At 40.1% G+C, this 21,266-nt stretch overlaps 1 protein-coding gene across 20 annotated transcripts in view; it reads left to right on the plus strand.

The window, feature by feature from the left end:
- CASK (calcium/calmodulin dependent serine protein kinase) overlaps positions 1–21,266 on the plus strand; it is a 199,529-nt gene that overhangs the window by 52,644 nt on the left and 125,619 nt on the right. For all 20 annotated transcript variants that reach the window (XM_048493384.1, XM_048493386.1, XM_048493380.1 and 17 more), the window contains exons 3-4: positions 10,982–11,087; positions 20,465–20,542. In XM_048493384.1, coding sequence (XP_048349341.1) covers positions 10,982–11,087; positions 20,465–20,542 — 184 coding nt within the window. The remainder of the gene's footprint in view (positions 1–10,981; positions 11,088–20,464; positions 20,543–21,266) is intronic.

Raw genomic sequence — 21,266 nt, forward strand, 5'->3', positions numbered from 1 at the left:
TCTTTTCTACTACGCTGTCAGGCGGAATACTGAGGGGAATTGCTTCTGAGGACCCCAACAGGAAGTGAAATCAAAGAGTTCTGATTGGTCCTGCCTCCCTGCAAATAATGATGAACATATCTCTCTAGCAAGATGTCTTCCCTTCCCTCCAGTAGAAAAGCCCTTCACGGTAAGTATCCAATGGAATCTTTTCACATGTTTTCACTCACTGATAAACAACTACTGTACAATCCACCTAGCAAACAATTTCTTTCTTAGGGCAAAGCTGTTAACATCTTACATCCTGTGACCATTTCTGCAGCACTTGGTGAACTATTTTCCCTGTATTATTGATATTTGGAAGGGGCATAAGTGGAATTAACAAAAATAGATTTTGAATTAATATAGGGAGGGGTCCAGCAGAATGAAGTAAACAGAGTATGTCCTGAATAATTTAAACATGAATTGTTGGGAGTACAAGCACTATATGAAGAATTACAAAACTAATATACTAGATGATATTCTGAGTTAAGTTACAAGAAAATATTTCCAATTAATGAAATCATCATAGTCATGACAATGGCTCATTGAAAGGGGTAGATGAAAAGTCCTAATATGGTGAGGAATGGAAATACTGAATAACTGAAAGACTGAAAGAACTGTTGCTGCATAGGGTAACAGACTTCTTTTCAAGTGGAGATAGCAAGCTTAAATGAGAATATGGGTAGTGCACGTAGATTTCCTGTGCATACGTCAAGGATAGCAAGAGAGGGTTGTACTGTGTTGTGTGAGGATTCCTTTGCACAAGCACTCTACTTATAGTATACTGTATCAAAAGTTATGGACATTTCCAGTATAAATATTCCTTTTTTTTTGTTATTGAACAGCAAAGCCACATGCCATATTATTAAAATTCCCTTCATCTTGAAAATGTACCTGGCATGAAAAAAAGGGTTTTTGTTCAAAAAACACCAAGTCAAACCTATCCTTAAGCTAGTTGTGTCATTCTGTGAATTCAAGCTTTAATGTCCTGTAGGATCTTAATATTCTTCCAAATTGTGATTAGGATACAATAAAACAAATGTCAGTACTTTTATTGCACCAGTTCAGAAACTTTTGAATGATATAACTAAAATAGAGTCGACCCTGGCAAGTATCTGGATATGAGACCACTAAAGAATACCAGGGTGAAACTATGTAGTGGCAGGCAATGACAAACCATCTCTAAACATCTCTTGCCTTGAAAATCGTACAGGATTGTCATAAGTTGGATGCGACTTGGAGGCAAAAAAAGGCAGCAGACACACACAAGACCGGAAATGTTGGAGAGCACTTGTTGCCCGATATGCTACTTAGAATAATGGATTTGTTGATAATGATGATGGTTGCTATTGAGAGATTCTTGTTACTCTATCATTGATACTGATAACATTAATATTGTTATTCTGTAAAATATTAACATACATGTGATGGAAGAGATCTTAAGATATCTACATATTTTCACCTCCCCAGATTTTTCTGTCAAAGAAGATATACAAGGAAAAATCAGTTACCCCTGCATATTTCAGCCCCAATTCAACAGGACAGCACCTCACACACAAGCAGTTTTTAATATATATTAAAATTATATTATATATATTAAAAACTTCTTGTGTGTGAGGTGCTGTATATATATTCTGAGAAGTCCGCTGCATGGATTCAACAGCTTACTACTTTAATGTCACTTGCTAAAACAACACCTTTTAGAGGGGTTGCTAAAATGGTGTAGGAAAAAAGTTTTAGTGTGCTTAAAATAATAATAGGGGAGGAAGCTGCTGACAGAAAATCTGAGTAAATTCAAGGCATGTGCATAGATTGTATATATGTTTTCCTTGTAATTTTGGCCATTGTGCCAAACAGGATTTTTACTTTAAAAGTTTACTTTCTTAAACTTTACTGGATTTTTACTTTACTTTCTTAAACTTTACTGGATTTTTACTTTACTTTCTTAAACTTTACTGGATTTTTACTTTACTAGATTTTTACTTTAAAAGTTTTCTTTCTTAAACTTACTTTACTCTTTCCCTTTAAATAATAAATATATTTATCTGAAAAATTATCATCCTTTGTTGCATCCTGTTCCTATTTTATTGCAGGAAGGGAGATACTCATAAAATTAGGATTTGCATATGCTCTATTTTGTATCAGCTGTGTCCATTATTTGTATAGTCCTTGAGTTGTATTGCTTTACAAAATAGCTCTTTCCACTAACTTTTGGAATAATCCTGTATCTTTTAAAGTTGAACTTTCTAGCTATTTTACTGTTCATCTTTGCTTCTGAAAGGCTTTGATTAGCTCTGAGTAAAGATGCACTGCTCAGTAATTTTGCCTTTTGTTATGAGGAAGGTGTGGTGAGTCAGAAGTTATATTTGTAGAATTCTCTCTCTCTCTCTCTCTCTCTCTCTCTCTCTCTCTCTCACACACACACACACACACACACACACACACACACACACAGAGAGAGAGAGAGAGAGAGATCCTCTTCTGTTCTTTCTGTTGTGTCTTGCTGGTTAAGTTTCTATAATTTCTTGAAAGGAAGCTACATTTTTAAAAGATGTACATATGTTAGAAGGTTAAGGAATGTAGTAGCAGAGATTGCCATGTCATGATAGGGATCTAGGACTCTCCACATTTAGTTTAAAAGAACATTGAGGGTCCATGTTTGAATGATGTATGGTAAGTCACTAACTTGCATGTTTATATGAATGGAGATAAATAAGTTTATTGTTGTAGCCATAGGCCACAACAAGACAGTCAGAGCAAATACAGATTAAAATAGGTACAAAGCTAAACATGCAATAAAATATCTATGATAGAAAAAGTCAGAAAGTTAGGCTAGATGGTCCATGAAGATTGCTATCAATTTTTTCCCTAATATCAACTGATGATAAAATAAAAGAGGCAACAAGTAATAAATGGAAAGACATCTGTCAACAAAAATTTGATTTGGTTCTTATCCACACCAGAACAATTTAACAAAACTAGATTCAACCGAATAGCAGCATACAGTGGGCAGTGAAGTACATATTGATCAGCGTCCTCAACCTGATTAGATCCACATGGACACAAAACAACGGGGCCTTGCTAAACCTACCGTGTAGATATGCAGAAGGAAAAGATTGGAACCAGGCACTGGTAAAAGCCTTCCTTAAGGGAACATTAGCCAAATCATTTAAATATCTGGAAAAGAATCTATTATACTTAATCCTGGGATGCCACAGAGACTGTTTAGATTTCTGGACCAGGTTGATATCACTTTTCACTTTTCGCAAACCCAACCTCAAATTTTACTAAAATCCCAAGATGTTATCACATCAAGGGAGGGCAAGTCAGAAGTCTGAAAAATGGGAGCCATCAAGTCAGACCAATGATTCTTTTTCATATGAAACTGATAACAGAGTTATCAGTCACATTTGCTAGTTTTATGTAATATTTCAGCAATCTCAAATGGACCCTCAATTAGTCCAACTTCCGTTCCTAAATTCACAGCTGGTGTAGCGTGGGACAGTACACCAGATTTTCCTAATAAAGAAGTTTTGGATAATTTCCAATTTTACCACCACACCTCTGCCACATAGAGAAGCTGACAGATAACTTTACCCCAAAATACTTGTGAGCATAGGGACTATGAGCTGACCACCATTGGAGTAGAAAAACTTGAAACAGCACCCACTGTTTGGCATGCAGATGAGATGCTAGAATTAAAGTGAGTTTGAAAGGCAATGCCAAGGTATTTAAATAAAGAGTGTTATTGAATTGGAATTAACAAACCAGCTGAACTTAGATCTAGATTTACCAAAAACTACTATTTTGTTTTGTTAATTTTCAAATGCTCTGTATCACAATAGATGGCCAGTCTTGCTAGTGTTCTGCTTAGCCGTACTCCAGTGAGGTATGGGATAACTATAATGTCAGCATAAACAGGATTGAGATTTTACAACCAAGTAAAATCCCTTTCTTAGAGGAATTGGATCCATGAGCTGATTCTGTGCGCTTGCTGTAATCCTGTCCGTAATGTTAGAATGGCGTTCCCTCAAAAGTCTGAGTGGCCTTCTATCAATATGGATATTTAGCTTCTGTCACAGCCTGGAATGATGGGCAATACTGCATGTATAATGTGACTCAGCTGCTTTTATTGGTTGGCTTAAAGGAAGAGTAGTAATCACATTTCTAAGTAAGTGGCAGATTAAAGGACTGACCTTGATTCTTACTCAGTTTGATTGTACGGAGGCAGGGCTTGGTTCAGCCACTACTTTGGGGCACCCTGACTGCAGTTGCCTTTCTCATCCCTTGCAGCGTTTGAGATGCTGAAGGGAAGTGTTTCATACTACCCATGTTGACCACCTCCATTTGCACCACTCCCTGTACTCCCTTGCTCAAGCCTATCCTACTCAGCCTCTGGTGGCTGGAGCTTAAACAGCTCCTGGTGGTCCTTGTATTCCCTTTATCCTAAATCCACACTCTGTGCAGCTTCTAGGTGTTGTACGTTACTGCTGTGACACTGACCCCTGAGATGCCTCACTGGGTTCCTATCCTTGGCTTAGCTGTTGCTAATCTTCCAGCCTTGCCAGACTTCATGTGCGGGGGTGTGTGGTGCAGCTGTGAGGCTGGAAAAGCGTGCCAGACCAGCTTCAGGCATTGGTATGTTTGCTGTCTACTGTGACTATTAAAATCTGCATATTCTCTGGCCTTTCCAGTGCTTACTGTATTCTAATCAATTCTATAATTATACTCTTTGTTAAATCGTGTGAGCAAAGATTTTCAGAAGCTGGGTGTGACAAAGGGTGATAAACTTCTTTTTTTGCATGAGGACAGTTTCTGGAAGATGCTGGTCACCTTTAAATTAAATGTATGCATTGCAGATGTGAATAAGAGAATCTTGGTGTGTCTCTTCTAGGTGGAAGAAATGCACAATTCTGTAGTCAGGAGTAGACAGACATACGTAGCAGCACTTCTACTTTTCTTCACAGTCTATCACCATAACATTTGGAGAAATGCTGCATTGGGTCTTTCTCTGAGTGATTCAGTTAAGATAACAGTGATGAACCATGATTTGCTGCTAGGTGAATGTGCCTAATTGGTGGGGATAGTAGGGAAATCCTTGGTCATTTGTGGCACAATAATTAAATGTATCTGCTTTCATTGCATGCCATAATTTCATTGTATGTCTGAAGTATGCCTATGAGTCCTGCAGGGCTTAGGGTACAAAGCTAGGTCAGTGGGTATAAGTATGATTTATTCTGTATTTTTGATCTGTCTACATGAATGTTGATTCTGACATGAAATTGCCAGTGTGAGCAGTCTTTGGCAAAACTAGCAAACTTTGCTTCAGTTTAGTGTAGCACTGAATTACTTTGTACTAAGCTTATCCTTCATGCACAGCTGAATATTATTGTTCCAGAACATATTAGTTTGTCATTGATAGCTTCATTACAGTATTTTATTGTAGAATATTATTGATGTACAAGTGCATTTTTGTTTTGCATTGTATATATTCATGTATTATACCTCTGCTTTGTAAACAAGATAACTTACAATAGTATAATATGGAACAGTGTTTGGTTATAGTATCTTTACCAACTTGTTAATATTGCTGATCTCATCTATGAGCTGCCTCTGGAACTCAGCTTAATTACAGTCATCATATGTATGTATCACTGTATTGGTGAAAGGAATGTTTGACGTCAGCCAAAAGAACGACCAGTATCTTCATACCTGCCTCATCCCATTTCATCTGGTGCTCAGAAGCTGCATAGTAAAGCACAGAAGTCAGCTTAGAAATTATTGTCAGGTAAGCCCCCCTTGTGGAAGAGCTGGACATGGAGCTCTCGCTCCCCATGGGCTGCCTTTTCTAGGCGACAGCATATGTTGTATCAACAGTCACTGTTAATCAGCTGGCTGCTGCCTCCCTGTCGACTTTGCACCACATAGGGGTGATGGGGCTGGCGTGCAGCTAAGGCATGCTGTTGGCCACTACAGGCGTTTTAAAACAATATGTTATGAAGGGATCTTTGACATTTGAAAGCTTATTCTTGTTAGTGTCTCAGATACTATTGGACTTGAATGTAGCTGTTGAAACAATAAGTGACTCTGTTGTAGTGTTTGACTTCAGGATGTATAAAGATAGAGAATGATGTACTGTGTTTTAGCACTTAGAGTTATGGTGTAGATAGAGATGCTGCCATCCATGTACCCGAATCTGTATCCTCTTTGGTAGCAAATGCCTAGTTCTCTATTGCGTTTTGTGATATCACATTTTTCTTGAATGACTTCCCAGAGCTGAAGCTATGAATCTGCATATAATGCTCTATATTATTCCTACACTATGAAAAATGATTCCTTTATTATTTATTTTGAAAACATATATATGCCAACTCTCACGTGATTTAATTGAAGCAGCTGACAAAATTATAAAATAATATGTAACCTCAGCATAAGAGTAAGTTAGAAAAACAGATGAATGCCATTGTATTCAGGGCATTGTATTCAGGGCACTGTGGAATCTGATACAGGTACTGGTTTGGGAAATTAGCCGTGGTATAATGGAGCTTCTGAAAAGAACACAGATTTTTTTGGACTTATGGGCATTGAAGATAGTGCATGTTTGATGATCCATTCACTGACTGACAAACATAAATAAGGAACCATTGTGGATACTGGAGCTTCTGTGTACAAGTATACCTACCTCAGGATTGTGTCTTGGTTTCCAGATAGTTCATATGGTGACACATCTTCCGATTAGAGGCTCTGCAGAATCATGTGGAATCAATGTGATGGTTCAGAGAAGGTTGCAACTGAATGGTGGTTTGTGATCGCATCTACCCACTTCTGGTGACAGTCCTTTACAAGCCCATCTAATGATGTCATGCAGACAAGCCCATGGTTCCAAACAGTAGGCATATTGTCAGACTTGGAACTGATTGGAGTGGGCTATATGGATTTTTACATAGAAACTGTGTGCACACTCAGTATCCATGGGGGCAACTGTAAATGGCACTGAAGACAACATTGTGGAGAAGAATAATCTTATGAATCTGCACAATGTATTATTGATACAATATGTCCTCCTTGTGGATAATGTCACTAAGCACCATGTATGTATTCTTGTTTCTCTGGAAAGACCCACATGTTGGCTTGGTAGGAGAATGTGGTGAATCACAAACTTATGAATTAAACATGGATAAACAATACACTAATAAGGAATCTTTGTGCTCAGCTGGCCACCCAATTGGCCCCTCCTAAGCCCAAAGCCTTTATGGGCCTGCAAAGCCTTTTCTTAATATTATTGTTAGGCCTCAATGGGGTCTGCAAGGCCTCCAAATCCTCCAAAGGCCTGCCAGGTCCTCCTAGGCCTTCATGGGCCAGCTGGGCCCTTACAGGCCTCTTTGGGTCTGCAAAGCCTTGACAGCTTTCAGGAGGCCTGCAAGGCTAACTTAGAGCATTGTCAATGCTGAAATTCATTCACAGCCTCTTCAGTGTAGAATAGGCCCGAAACAGGAGAGGATGAGGGATAACTAAAAGCCTTGATTCTGGCAGAACCTCAGCCCCTGATTATAAACTCACACTCACTGCCGTGACTGCCTGACAACTGTGAATGCTGAATATACTGTAAACCCTCAGTAACTAACTATGAATAACTGTGGATCTACAACATCTAACTATACGAAGACTGAAAACTAATAGGCAAGTCAACCACAGTAAAACTGCCCAGCAGTAGGGACCTAACATGGCCCCTGTAATCTGCCTGGCAACCAGGAACTAAGAATGACCGTCGCCACCCCTCTGCTGATTTTACGCTGGGCGCCCTGCCTCTGCCTTGGGCTTCACATCCCTTTGTGGCGTGGGGTGGGCGTCTCACCCGCCCCACCATTGGACCCTCTCCTGAAGCTCCCCTTGTAAAATGCTGAGCAGAGACTAGTCTGAATTGGGTTATGGAGCGGCGGCTGCTCGCCCCACCTCCTCCCATTGCACTCAACGCGGCTGGCCGTGAGTCATTTCCAAATCCCGGCCCGGCTGCTGAGGCATCCGCGGCGCGCAGCCACTTCTCCTGCCCCCGCATCTCGAACTGGACCGGGACCTGCCTCCCTGGGAACTCACCCACTTCCATGAGGTGGCCTGCCGATTTTTAAAAGGCCCTGGTCAATGCCGCGGGCCAACAAGCGGCAAATTTGCCGCTAACAGAGCCTTCCCGTCCCCACCAGCCTCGATCGGAGCGATCGTTGTCTGGCTGTGTAGGGTGCCGGGAGACCCTGCTCTGCTGCCTGGGGCTTCCCCCCCCCCCACTCCTCAAGGCCCGCCCGTGCTGTTTCCAGGCCCGAGCGATGCCTCGGGCCTAACCAGCTGCAAGCCGGAGCAACCGCTCCGCTTGCCGGCAGCCTTGTAAGGAGGCTGGGCTGAACTGGGCATGGGCTTAAATAGCCTGCCCGGCTCCCTCGTCACGTGACGGTTCCCACCCCCGTTACGTGACCCGTCGATCCAACGGGGAGGTGAGCCGATCGCTCCTTCCTCCCCTGCCGCAATGGCGCCCAGGGTAAGTCCTGGTGCGCTTTTTCTTGTTTCTCTGGAAAGACCCACATGTTGGCTTGGTAGGAGAGTTACCAGTTTGCGATTATCTGCTTTACTTCATGGCTGTGAAACTCATGGGACATTGACCATGGTCAGGTGGTCTACAGGATGCAAGTATCTGTGAAATGGGCTGTTAGTCCATGTTTTTGGCAAAGAATTGAGCAAGAGGAAGAGTAGGTTTTTATACCCTGTTAAATCTCAAAATGGCTTGCAGTCACATTGCCTTCCTTTCTCCACAACAGGTACCTTGTGAAGTAGGGGCTTGAGAATGAAGTGGGGTTGAGAGAGTTCTGAGAAAACAGTCACTGGCCCAAGGTCACCCAGTAGGCTTCATGTGGAGGAATGGGAAATCAAACCTGATTCTCCAGATTAGAGTCTGCTGCTCTTAACCACTATACCATGCATGCTAGATGTCATGCCCCCAAAGAAACATTTATTATTTTCATTATTAAGTATCAGTTAACCCCATAGCTAGCATGGGTTTAGTCCTCTGTATAGTCTCCAAAGGGAGGGAATTTTAGTTTGCCCCTGTCCCTTTAAGAAGTTTCCCAAGAGGCAGTCTTTTTTTATTACCCAGTAATCCTCCTGTTCAGTCAGTTCAGTTCAGTACACGGTGCCTAGGGAGTCAGGAGGCAGCAGTATTTTGTCACGTCAAAAGTGTAAAGAGATCATAGAGTTGAGGTTTACAACAAATAGTAGCCAGATAAAGACCCAAGGAATTTAAAGAAGCGGACTTTCCTGGAAGCAGTCAAAGAAAGAACAAAAGTCTGCAGCTTCTTACTGTCTAGTCAAGCAAGTACTTTATTTTAGGCACACCCTGGGAGGAGTTAGGGTCTCAATTCTTCTAAATATTAAACCTTTTATTTGAACTGTTAAACCTTGCTTATGGCTCTCCCACTCTGCTCTGACTGGGCACAGGGCAACAGAAACAGTTTTGCTTGGGGAACAGAATATTAACATTGGTTTCTAGGTAATCTGTCCAGTTCCATGGATGGAACATATATATGGAAAGACTAATGGTCCAAGTGAGGTATGCTCTCCAACTGAGTTCAGAAGGTGGAATTAACTAGGTAGCACACTTAAGTATGAGTTTAGTCTAAGCGAGGACCAAAAAACCTAAAAAAACAAAAAGACCCTCAAAGTCTGTTTGAGTTCAAGACAGGCCTAGACAACAATCTCTGGTCATAATGGTGGATTACAGATCCAGTCCAGATCAAGCCTATTCTTTCTCCACTTTGATGGACCACCATAATGAGATGATGAGCTATTTTTTTTCCTTTCCAGGGCAGGCTCAAGGTTTGTAATTGTTGGTCTCTGCCTGTTAAGACTCTCATTATACATAGCCATTCTAAAAGTGACAGATGGCTGCCTGCTTAATATGGCTGCCTGAGGGCAAGTAGTGCCTTCTGCATGAAGCCACTGAAATGGAAGCATGCCAGCTGACATACTAGCCTTTCAGGCCTTGTCTCCAGGCCTGGAGTTGTGAAATCCTCAACACAATTTTACACAGGAATTCTATCATCTGTGCCTTGCTATTAGGCAGGAGTGCCTTCCTCAGAGCCTCTCATGGAATTTTGGCACATTGTTAAATCAGTTAATGCTGCTGTGGCTTGACAGACCTCTCTGAGGGCTAGTTTGCTCAGACATTTCAAGGCCATGGCTAGTCAGTGTCCTACTGAAGAGACTTGGGGATTCATATACCTCTGACTATTTTCTGGCTGTTAGCCATGGATTTTTACAGGAACAGTGCAAGGGATGCTGTCTGCCTCCAGTATACAAGAGGTACTGAAAGTCAGAGGCGTACCAGGGGAAATGGCACCTGGGACAACACCTCATCCGGGCACTCTCCCCCCCCCCCCCCCCGCCCCACTTACTTTAACCAGCAGCAGCAGCAGTCCCGGGTAGCCTGGCGAGCCGGGCCAAGAGGCACGCAGCAGGCTCCCGGCCCGGCTGCTCCTGAAAGAGCAGCCAGGCCAGGAGCCTGCCGCCGGCCCGCTGGGCACCCTCCACGTGATCTAATGGGGGGCGCCCAGGGTCAGTTGACTGCCCATGTCGCTCTGGCAAATACCCCACTGCTGAAGGTTCTCCAAAATCAGGGAAGTGGCACAAGAATTGCCCATTACAATTACTATGGTTTCTGATGCCAGCTTCTGATTTTGGCGTGGTTTGTCTTTGTCTCTCAGCTGTAAAAGCTGGGTGGTTTTGGGGAGAGCATAAAACAGCTTTGGAAGAGCATGAAACAGCTTTGAGTCTTTGAGAGAGCATAAACAACTTCTTTCTACTGGAGGCTATGTATTATATACCTAACTGCACCATATCTATATCCTGTAACTCTAAAATATGCAGCTTCTATTTATTCTGATTACTAATAAGCTTGTTTTTTACTATATTCCAACAGATCTAAAGAGGGAAGCAAGTATCTGCCACATGTTGAAACATCCTCATATTGTTGAACTTTTGGAGACATACAGTTCTGATGGAATGCTTTATATGGTTTTCGAATTGTAAGTGTTATTTTTATCACTCTTGGCTTACTATACAAAATATGTGAGTTAAGTGCACAATTAAATTGAACAAAACTGAGCTGCCAGATTAATATAAGTTGTCAATTAAGTTTGTTTGTTACAATAATTAAACTTAGTGTTGAATAATATCAAGCTGTTCTTTAAAGACTGCTTAAAATAAATATAAACCTCACTTACATAAAACAATCTTTGAAGAAAATTACACTAGAATAATATATTGCATAAGGAACATAATGCTCATTCTTTAGCAGCACAGACTTGTCTTATAGAAGTGGTTCACATTTTTAATGTCTAAACATTTATATTTAATATCAAAACAATAGAATTAAAATATTGGTTGTCCGTTCTATAGCTGCTGTTAACCCTGTAAAAACCATTATATTTATAGGACAGTGTTTACTTTTCAAAATTGAGTTGCTAAAATATTTGATATGGGCATTTAGTCAAAAAAATTTCCAGTTCATTTGTGACTGAGGAAACAAGATCCTCTATTTATAAAATAATAGACTAATAGAGTTGAAAGAAGCCATGCAGGCTGTATTGTCCAGTCTAGTGTAGAATCAGTTAAAGCAGTGGGTCCTGGCCTTTTTTCACTTGTATACCCCTTGGCAACCCATTTTCCTAAAATTGAACCCCTATATTAGTAAAATGTTTGTAGTTAATATAGTTGCTGTTCTTTCAAATGTAAATGTTTTATCTGCAGATAAATGGCCCAATAATGGGATTAAAAGCAATTAAATAATAAGATGAACAAACAGTGCATATGTATTTACACTCAAAAGATAAAATAAGCTCAAGTTAATATTTAGTTAACATAAATACTATGTTGCGTATACATTAAATATTTTTCATTTTTTAATTAACATCTGAAATGTTTATATATATATTGATATTTCTAAAAAAGCACAACAAATGTTCAGTACCACCCTGAAGCTTAGTTTTTTGAAATCTTAGTTTTTTGAAATCAGGTTCACCCTGAAGCTTAGTTTTTTGAAAACTTAGTTTTTTGAAATCAGGTTCAACTGATGCAAGATGCAATATTGAATCTGAAACTGCATTAAGCTACATTGCAAATGAATCCAACATAATTTTTACATTTAATGTATTAATAATTGAAAACTTTTACGTGTTTTGATATTTATAAAACAAACAGCAAATGTTTACTGTGTTCCTTTAGCTTGTTTTGAGGCAGTTGGTTTTTTTAAAATCAGATTCTATTGATGTAAGATACCATCTTAAATCTGGAACTGCCTTCAGCTTACTACGGTATTTATTTTTATAAAGGTATAAGAAGAGAAAGCCCTATCCACCAGCTCTGTATTTGTAAATAGCAACAAAAACTTGTCAGAAAGGCCCCAATGCTGTCATTTCTGTTACTCTATCAAAGAGTACTAAGACAAAGGAAAGTGTCTCCTATATCGGAACTTTGACATACTAATACTGTTCTCATAAAGAAACCATAGCGTACTTATTTCTCATAGCATTAAAAATAATCTTAAAATAAATTTGTTTTCTGTTTGCAATGACTTCCTGAGATTTACGCTGACCAGTCTCATTTGTTGCTGTGCAAGAGAATAAATGAGCACAAACCAAATTCTGAAAACAAAAATACTGAAGCCAGTGGAAAACCATTTCAGCCTCTCAGAATACTCAGTAACAGACTTGAAACGGACTAGCACAAACTACTACTGCTAATTCTTTGGAATATAAATTGTTTCTCTGAAGATGCAAACTACAGACCCAGGGAATTTCCTTCTCTCATTGTCCCTGAGTTACAATGCAATTTTATACAGCCTACAAGCCAGCGACATTATATGCTAAAGAACATTATGGCAATAATGAAACTTCTGTTTCCCATTGGCTCAGTTGAGTTGATGTTTTAAGACACTCATGAAGATACTAAATGCTAATGGAACCCGCTTCCTGGATCATTTGTTGACTTATTTATACCATGATTTGTTCCTCCTCAACGATGAGCCAAAGCAGTGTAAATTGTTCTCCTCTTCATTTTATCTTCACAACAATACTGTGAGCCAGGTTAGGCTAAAGAATGTGACTGGTACAGGGTCACCCAAAAAGCTTCCATTGGAGAGTAAGGATTTGAACCTGGGTCTCCCAAACACTAATCTGATACTCTTTACATCTGAGCAGTGAGCAGTCACTTTGGCTGGTACTTTATATTAGGCCAAGTGATTAATAAAACTCAGCTTTTCAGCCTACATAATTTCCCAAGTCAAGAGTGAGCATAGCCATGTTATTAATGTGGGATACTGAGGAAGAGGGGATAAAATCAGTGATGGTAAAATGGGCTAATAATGTGGGGAGAAGCATACAAATGGAACAATGGGAAAGATTTTGGGGAAAAGATCTGAAATTTACAGCTTGTTATAACTTGAAAGAAAATTACTATAAGATGATGTATAGGAGATACACCAAAATTGTTTAAAATGTATAAGGGATTATCAAACAAATGCTGGAAATGTCAACAACAGGATGGTTCTTTTTTCATGTGTGGTGGCAAAGCTGTTTTGGAATATGATTTTCAGGCAACAGGCACATCTGTTTTGGAATATGATTTTAAAAGAAATGCAAAATAATTGAAAAAAACTGAGGCATTTTTGTTGGGGTTGATGGGGAATTGATCAGGGTATTCCTGATCAGTACAGAACACTTTTTATGTATATGACAACTTGAGCAAACAAATGGAGGAACAATAAAATTCCTACAAAACAAGACTGGATTTTGAAAGTCACTGAATATGCCGAGATGGCAAGACTGATGGCGTTTACAAGAAACAAGAATATGGACTTAAAGATTGGAAATCCTTTGCGGACTGCTTATTGAAAACTTACAAATAGAGAAATAACAGCAGGCTTCGAGACTTAAATGAAAACAGCATATTGGACTAAAGTAGCTTTATAAGGACTAAAAGTGAAAAAAATGCAGATACTAACCATAAGCACGGAACTAGATTCATGTTCGGATCCATAATGAGGTCACTGGAAGTCACCCTATATATGTGTATGGAAGTGTGTGTGTTTTGTTTTTCTTTTATTGTTATTACTGTAGAGGGGGGAGGGGAGACCAGATTTGGACTTTTTCTTTTTCTTACTCTGTATATGTGTAAAATAAATAAAACTTTCATAGAAGTGGGAGCATAGCCAAAGAAATGAGGGTACCAAACTGAATGAGGGCTGAATCCACACTACATGCAGACATGAGTACCTGAGCCCCAAGTGTATTTTAAAAAGGAGAGAGAGGAAAAGAACGAGACAGACTGAAAGAGGCAGAGGGACAGGAAGCAGAGAGAAAGAGACTCTGCCACCACCACCGCCTCACCTGAGAGCCTCCCGTGTGGCTGGGCACCATAGTTGGGCCTCTCCATTCAGCTACAGGCTAAGCTTCCCTGCAGATTCCTTGGCGCTCTTTTCAGGTGCTGCCAAAGGAGCACAAATGCATCTCACCTGTTGCTGAATGGAGAGGTCAGGCAATGGCTCCCAGCCCCCACTGCAGCCTAGGAGCACCCATCACCCCCACACCTGACCACACCCCATGCCTCCAAGAATTATCCATCCCATGCCCTCTCCCGATAAAAGAAATCTGTGAAGCAGACTCCTTCAATACACTTGACTGAAGGCAATCCTCACTTCTTGCCAATTCCTCTTGTGGGCAACATCTGATTGATCCCTTGCCCTCCTGTGCAGATCAGAAAGCTGGTGCAGCTTAACGAATTTTGACATGCCCCAAAATACTCTAGTTGTACCTCTGGGGTTAGGAACCAAATTGGGAACCACTGGCCTAAAACATCGCTGACAAGTGTTCATCCAACCACTGCTTGAAGATTGCCAGGGAGGGGAAGCTCACCACCTCTCTAGGCAGCCTATTCCACTGCTAAATAATTCTTACTGTAAACATTTTTTCCTAATATCCAGCCGGTACCTTTCCACCTGCAATTTATATTCACTGTTGCAAGTCCTATCCTTTGCTGTCAACAGGAACAGCTTCCTGCCCTCCTCTAAGTGACAGCCCTTCAGATACTTAAAGAGAGCAATGATATCTCTCTGCAACCTCCTCTTCTCCAGACTGAACATTCCCAAGTCCCTCAACCTTTCTTCATAGGGCTTGGTCTTCAGGCCCCTCTTCATCCTAATTGCTGTCCTCTGTGCCTGCTCCATTCTGCCCAAAGAGCCCACATGAGGCCTTCTCAGAACTGCACACAGTACTCCAGGTATGCCTGACCAATTCGGTGTACAATGGGATTATGACATCTTGCAATTTGGACATTATGCCTCAAAGCTGCATTAGCCTTTTTTTTTCCTCCTGCATCACACTAACTGCTCATATTTAGCTTACAACCCACCCTTATTAACACAAACTGTATCTTATTCACCATTATCCTATTCACACACACTGTTCACATCTGCCCACTTTTCCATTGTGTTCAGATCTGGTCTTGTATTCAGATCTGGTGTGCTTGTGGCTCCTCAAAATGTAGTGTCATCTGCACGTTTAATGAGTAGTCCTTCCCCTGCTCTTCCAAATCATTTATAAAAACACTGAAAATGCTAGGCCCAGAACCAAGCCTGTGGCACACCACTGGACACCTACCTCCAATCAGATGACATGCCATTGACAACTAATCTTTGAGTGTGGTTCTCCAATCAGTTCCCTACCTACCTAGCTATATTAGAGTCCAGTCCACAGTCCTCCAGTTAATCCATCATAACACCATGGGGAACTCTATTGACAGCTTTACTGATCCAATCCAGGTAAACATCATCGATGACATTCCCTTAATCCAGTAAACTGGTCATTTGATCGAAAAGGAAATGAGATAGAGAGCAATTACATCTAGCTCATGAATTGGTTCCCTGTCTAAAATTTGCTGTATTCAGGAAGGTGTACAAAACATTTTAATTCCAGAGAACATTTGGTGAAGGGTAAAATGTTCTGACAGATTTGGCTGTGTTCGTAATCTGGTTAGCTTGGCTGTTATGTTTGCATCCTTACAACTTGTCATTACGTTATTGGCCATCTTGAGTCTGTGCACATACAGCATAAACAAATATTTTAAATAGTTTTTATGTGAATTAAGGTTTCATCAATTAGTGTGGGGTTCAGTAGGTTATCACATGCTAGACATTTACTTAGCTGTGTAATTCCACATGCAGGTTCATATTTTCTAAATTATACATTCTTCATCAATCCAGAGATGTCATAAATACCACTAACACTTGAGTTTCCATTTTCTTACCCTGCTCAATTGTGAAAGAAATGGGAAGGGAAAATTGTAAATTTAATTAAGGCATCTAGTTTCTAGATGAGTTTGTAAATGACATTTTTTTTAAAAAAATGGGAAATTCTTGAAGAACTCTCAGGGGGAAAGAGAAGGCAATCACTTTATTTGTTGAGAATATATCTCCCTCTACTGGTGAGAAGTGAGTTGTGCACCAGATACCACATTAATGTAGGATATACTTGCAGCTTCAGATTTCAGATTAAACATTTATTCTTTTTTTAAAAAGTAAAACTAGTTTTGATGGTTAAATGCAGTGTTAATACTACAGACATCTGTCACATCAGTGAAATCAGTAATCAAAGAAACTGTATGAAGGGGATATATTTTGCCAGTATTACCTGCAAAAGTAGTTCTGTTGGAATTGGAGCCTACTGATCCCAAGTATGTGAGTAAGAATGTCAGCCAACTTCCTTATTGATAGACTGGAAACAATTATGACTTGTTTTACTAAGTTAAAAAGGATGAATTTAAAACACACACAAGTGCTTTTTATATAGAGTGGTAATCTCTGTACTTTCTGGTTCTGGTGGGTTTTCTGGGCTGTGTGGCCGTGGTCTGGTGGATCTTGTTCCTAACGTTTTGCCTGCATCTGTGGCTGGCATCTTCAGAGGTGTATCACAGAGGGAAGTCTGTTACTGTGTTAGGAACAAGATCCACCAGACCATGGCCACACAGCCCAGAAAACCCACCAGAACCAGTTGAATCCAGCCGTGAAAGCCTTTGACAATCTGTCATTTACAAACTCATCTAGAAACTAGATGCCTTAATCTTTCCGTCTAAATGTTAGGAAAATACCTTCTCTTTTTTCTCATGTTCCTCTTTAAATATTAGGAAGGTCAAAATAAACTGGTAGTGTGACTTGAGACTAGTCAGTGCTCATTTTAACAGCATTTCTAAGCCTGAAAATAAACCTTAGTTACAATGCTAAAAAATTACTAGCATTAAATACTGAAACAATTGTATACCATATTCAAACCTGGCTGCTTATTCCAATGAGCTAAATACAGAAGGTAGTAGACAACAGAAAAACAGCAGAAGTAGCATGAAGCAAGCCTGCAGTGTCCTTAGAAGTGTGTTTCACAGTATTGTCAATTAGCTACAGCTATATTATACAGTATTTCCTCACACATAGATCATCTCAGTATAAGAAAAAACACATGTATTGTAGTGTATGAAGGGTATGTTTCTGGCCAGAAACATTTTTACATTAATCAACTATTACTGACAAAAATAGTGGTATATGTCCCTTAGAACATGATATAGGATAGAAGGCAGTCAGCTCTGTGTTGCATAACATTAAAAGCAACCTTGCAACTGCCTTGCCAACTCACGTTTGTTGTTTATTTATTTGGTTTGTAAGTGAATGCCTTTCATTTCATTTTTATTTATTTTGCACTTACCCTGCCTTGTATTTGGGAGTGGATATATTTTTGTGGTATGATGTTTCAGAGTATCTGTTGGATATCTATATATAGGAGAATACATGTGTATCATATTATTATCACACAGACTCAATATTAATTTCTAAAATATTTATACATCTGTTTCTTCAGAATGGAGAGAGGTGTATTAAAATTATGTGAGATACCCTTCATTATAGCAGGCCACTCACACGCTATAAATAATAATGGGACCATTTCTCCAGAACTCTTTTAAAAGTGGAATGTATTAATTTAATGTTTGGACAATGTGAAAACCTGCCTAAACATGCAAAGAATTTTAAATTTGATGGGCTAGCAACAAACTGGATTTTGTATTGTCGAAGGCTTTACAAGGAAAGAAAGAAAAGCCATCAAAGATCTCAATTCTGATTCAGAAATCATCATTCTACCAGCAGATAAAGGTAATGCCACGGTTATCATGGAAACAGACCAATACAAAGAAAAAATCAGACAACTTTTGGACCCCACAACATACAAAAAGTTAAAACAGGACCCAACCAACAAAATCACCAGGAAAACCAACACCTTGATTAAAAACTCCTCAATTGATCCAATCATTCGCAAACGTCTCTGCAAATCTGAAGCTCACCCTCCTAGACTCTACAGTGGACTCCCAAAAATCCACAAGGACTCTCCACTCCACCTCAGACCCTATTGTGAGAGTGCAGGGTTGATCTTCCTACATATGATTTGGCAAAGTTTCTGGCCAAGCACCAACTGCAAATCCATATTGGACTTCACTACACATTACATTAAGGGACTCAACTCACTTCATTGAAAAAAAAATCAGCAAACTCAAACTCAACCCCCCCAAATGAACAAACTGGATCAGCTCTTTTGATGTGGTGTCCCTATTCACCAAAGGTCCCCATAGCAGACAATCTCATGACACCTTACATTAACCAGGAAAATTCCCAAAGACATCATTACAGTCCCTGTTTCAACATTGTCTCACTCACCAGCTACTTCCAGTGGGATAATGGAATACTATGAACAGAAAGATGGGGTAGCCATGGGTAGCCCCTCTTAGCCCTTGTAATAGCTAATTTTTATATGGAACATTTTGAGAAAAAAACAAGCCCTGAAATGACAGCACAAAAAGCTCCACCATATGGTTCCGTTATGTGGATGACACATTCACCATTTGGGAGCCACGGAGAAGAAGAATCTAAACAAGTTCCTGGACCATATCAACAAGATCCAATTCCCAAACATCCAATTCTACTATGGAGAAAAGAAAATGAAGCTGAAAACTTTGCACTTTTAGATGTTTTAGTCATCCGCAAACCAAACCAGCAATTGGGACACACAGTATACAGAAAAAAACCTACTCACACAGAACCAGATATCTACACAAAAAACTCCAATCACCATCCAGGGCAAAAAAATGAGCAACTATAAAACTTCTGGTACATCGGCGCCAAACAGAATCTTTTGTGAACCTCACCTCCTACAAGATGAATTGAATCACCTAAACAGGGGGCCTCTACAGGCTAATGGTTACTCCTAATACAGAAATCCAGAAGGGCTGCAAAACCAAGAACAAACCACATGAACAAAAGATAAAAGAGCCATCTAGAGGGAAGGTGTTCTTACCCATACACTCAAGGAACCACTGATCGTGATAGGAAAAAACGTGATGAAGAAGCAACAAATCCTACAAAAGCAATCTAATACAGACCCACTAAGAAAATTCAACAGATGCTACGTTCGGCAAAGGATAAGAGAGGGATCCTTTAGCTACTGCAGGGAGTCTATCGCGATACCATGGCAGCTGTGGACAAGTCTACATAAAGGAATTCACACTCAAACGAATGGCGCACAGACATCGTATCAAAAGAACACTCGAAAGGCACTGCAGACTATTTCAGCCAGAAAAAATCAGCAATAGCAGAACACATGATAAACCAACCTGGACATAGAATATTATTTGAAAAAACAGAAATTCTGGACCACTCCTTGAAAGCCACTAATGGTCGAAGACTACACAGAGAAGCAATTGAAACTCCATAAGCTAACATGGACAATTTTTTAACAGGAAGGAAGAAAACTATGAAAATGAACAGAACTTGGCTGCCAGTGTTGAAAAATAACTAGGGTCAAGACTTTGTGTCAAACCAGCTCCACACAAACACAGGATAACCACAGACAAAAGAAACAAAGGCCAGGATACTTCTATTCAGATGCTCCCACCAGTGACCTTGCTATCTACAGGGTTACTCCCAGGCTATAGTCTTCATTGTTACTCATACTTCTATTCAGGATGCCCCCCCTCAACTATTGACCTGGCTGTACGCTTCTTTGTTGTTACTCACAGACAAGGTTTCCCCACCCACCCTGGACACTCCAACAGATATATACTCCACTTGCTTTCACAACATCAGATCCTCTGAAGATGCCAGCCACAGATGCAGGCGAAACGTCAGGAGAGAATGCTGCTAGAACACGGCCATACAGCCCGGAAACCACACAGCACCCAAACTGGATTTTGTTTTATCTTTTGATTAATGTGTAAAGTTTTAAACATATATTTTATACATGTAAAATTAGAGCATTTGTATTAGAAGCTCTGTTTTAATCTTACAAACGTATCTTTTTCTTCTTTTTACCTGCAGTATGGATGGTGCAGATCTCTGCTTTGAAATTGTAAAAAGAGCCGATGCTGGTTTTGTATACAGTGAAGCTGTAGCCAGGTATGTGTTATTTTATCTTGCCTGCCATGATAGTAAAGGGGAGATTAATAACCACTGTTTTTTTATTTTGTTTAGCCCACTTAATAGCCTTCGGTTCTGCTAGAACTTAAATTTCCCAAGGTTTGCTCATTGAATATTCATTGGAGGGTTAAAATTGGGAGGGGTGGTTGAAATGTGAGTAAACCTTGAATTTCTAAAATAATCAAAGAGTAGACTCCAGTCATAATTAGCACATTCAAGTTAATAAGAGCACCACCTCATCAGACCTAAAGTCTATCTAATCCAGTATCTTATTTCCAGTTAGTGGATCAGATAATAAACTTTACAAAAAGCTTTCAAAGGGCATGCAGCTCAGCAACATAGGAGCAAAGAAGGAAATTGCTAGGCAATATATTGCAGGAATGTGCCTGACAGGTGATTGGAGTGCATTGACTTGATGGTATAGTAAAAATTTGGAGTAAGTTATTGGGAAAGGGGTGACAGTGAAGTGTATGAATAACAGCCTCATCCAAACAGCTAGGTGGCCAACTGCGGGGCTGCAGCTTTCAGAGAGTCTTGCCGGCAGTGTGGGGAGGCTTGCAAAGAGAAGAACCACCCTGCCACTGTGAGCTCCTGAAGGCCACTGCGGTGGGCCACTGCAAGTAGCAGAGTGCTGGACTAGATGGACTTTGGTCTGATCCAGCAGGCTCTTTCTTATGTTATCATAAATATGAATATGACGTAG

This window comes from Sphaerodactylus townsendi, linkage group LG04, assembly GCF_021028975.2.
Source record: "Sphaerodactylus townsendi isolate TG3544 linkage group LG04, MPM_Stown_v2.3, whole genome shotgun sequence".
NCBI lineage: Eukaryota > Metazoa > Chordata > Lepidosauria > Squamata > Sphaerodactylidae > Sphaerodactylus > Sphaerodactylus townsendi.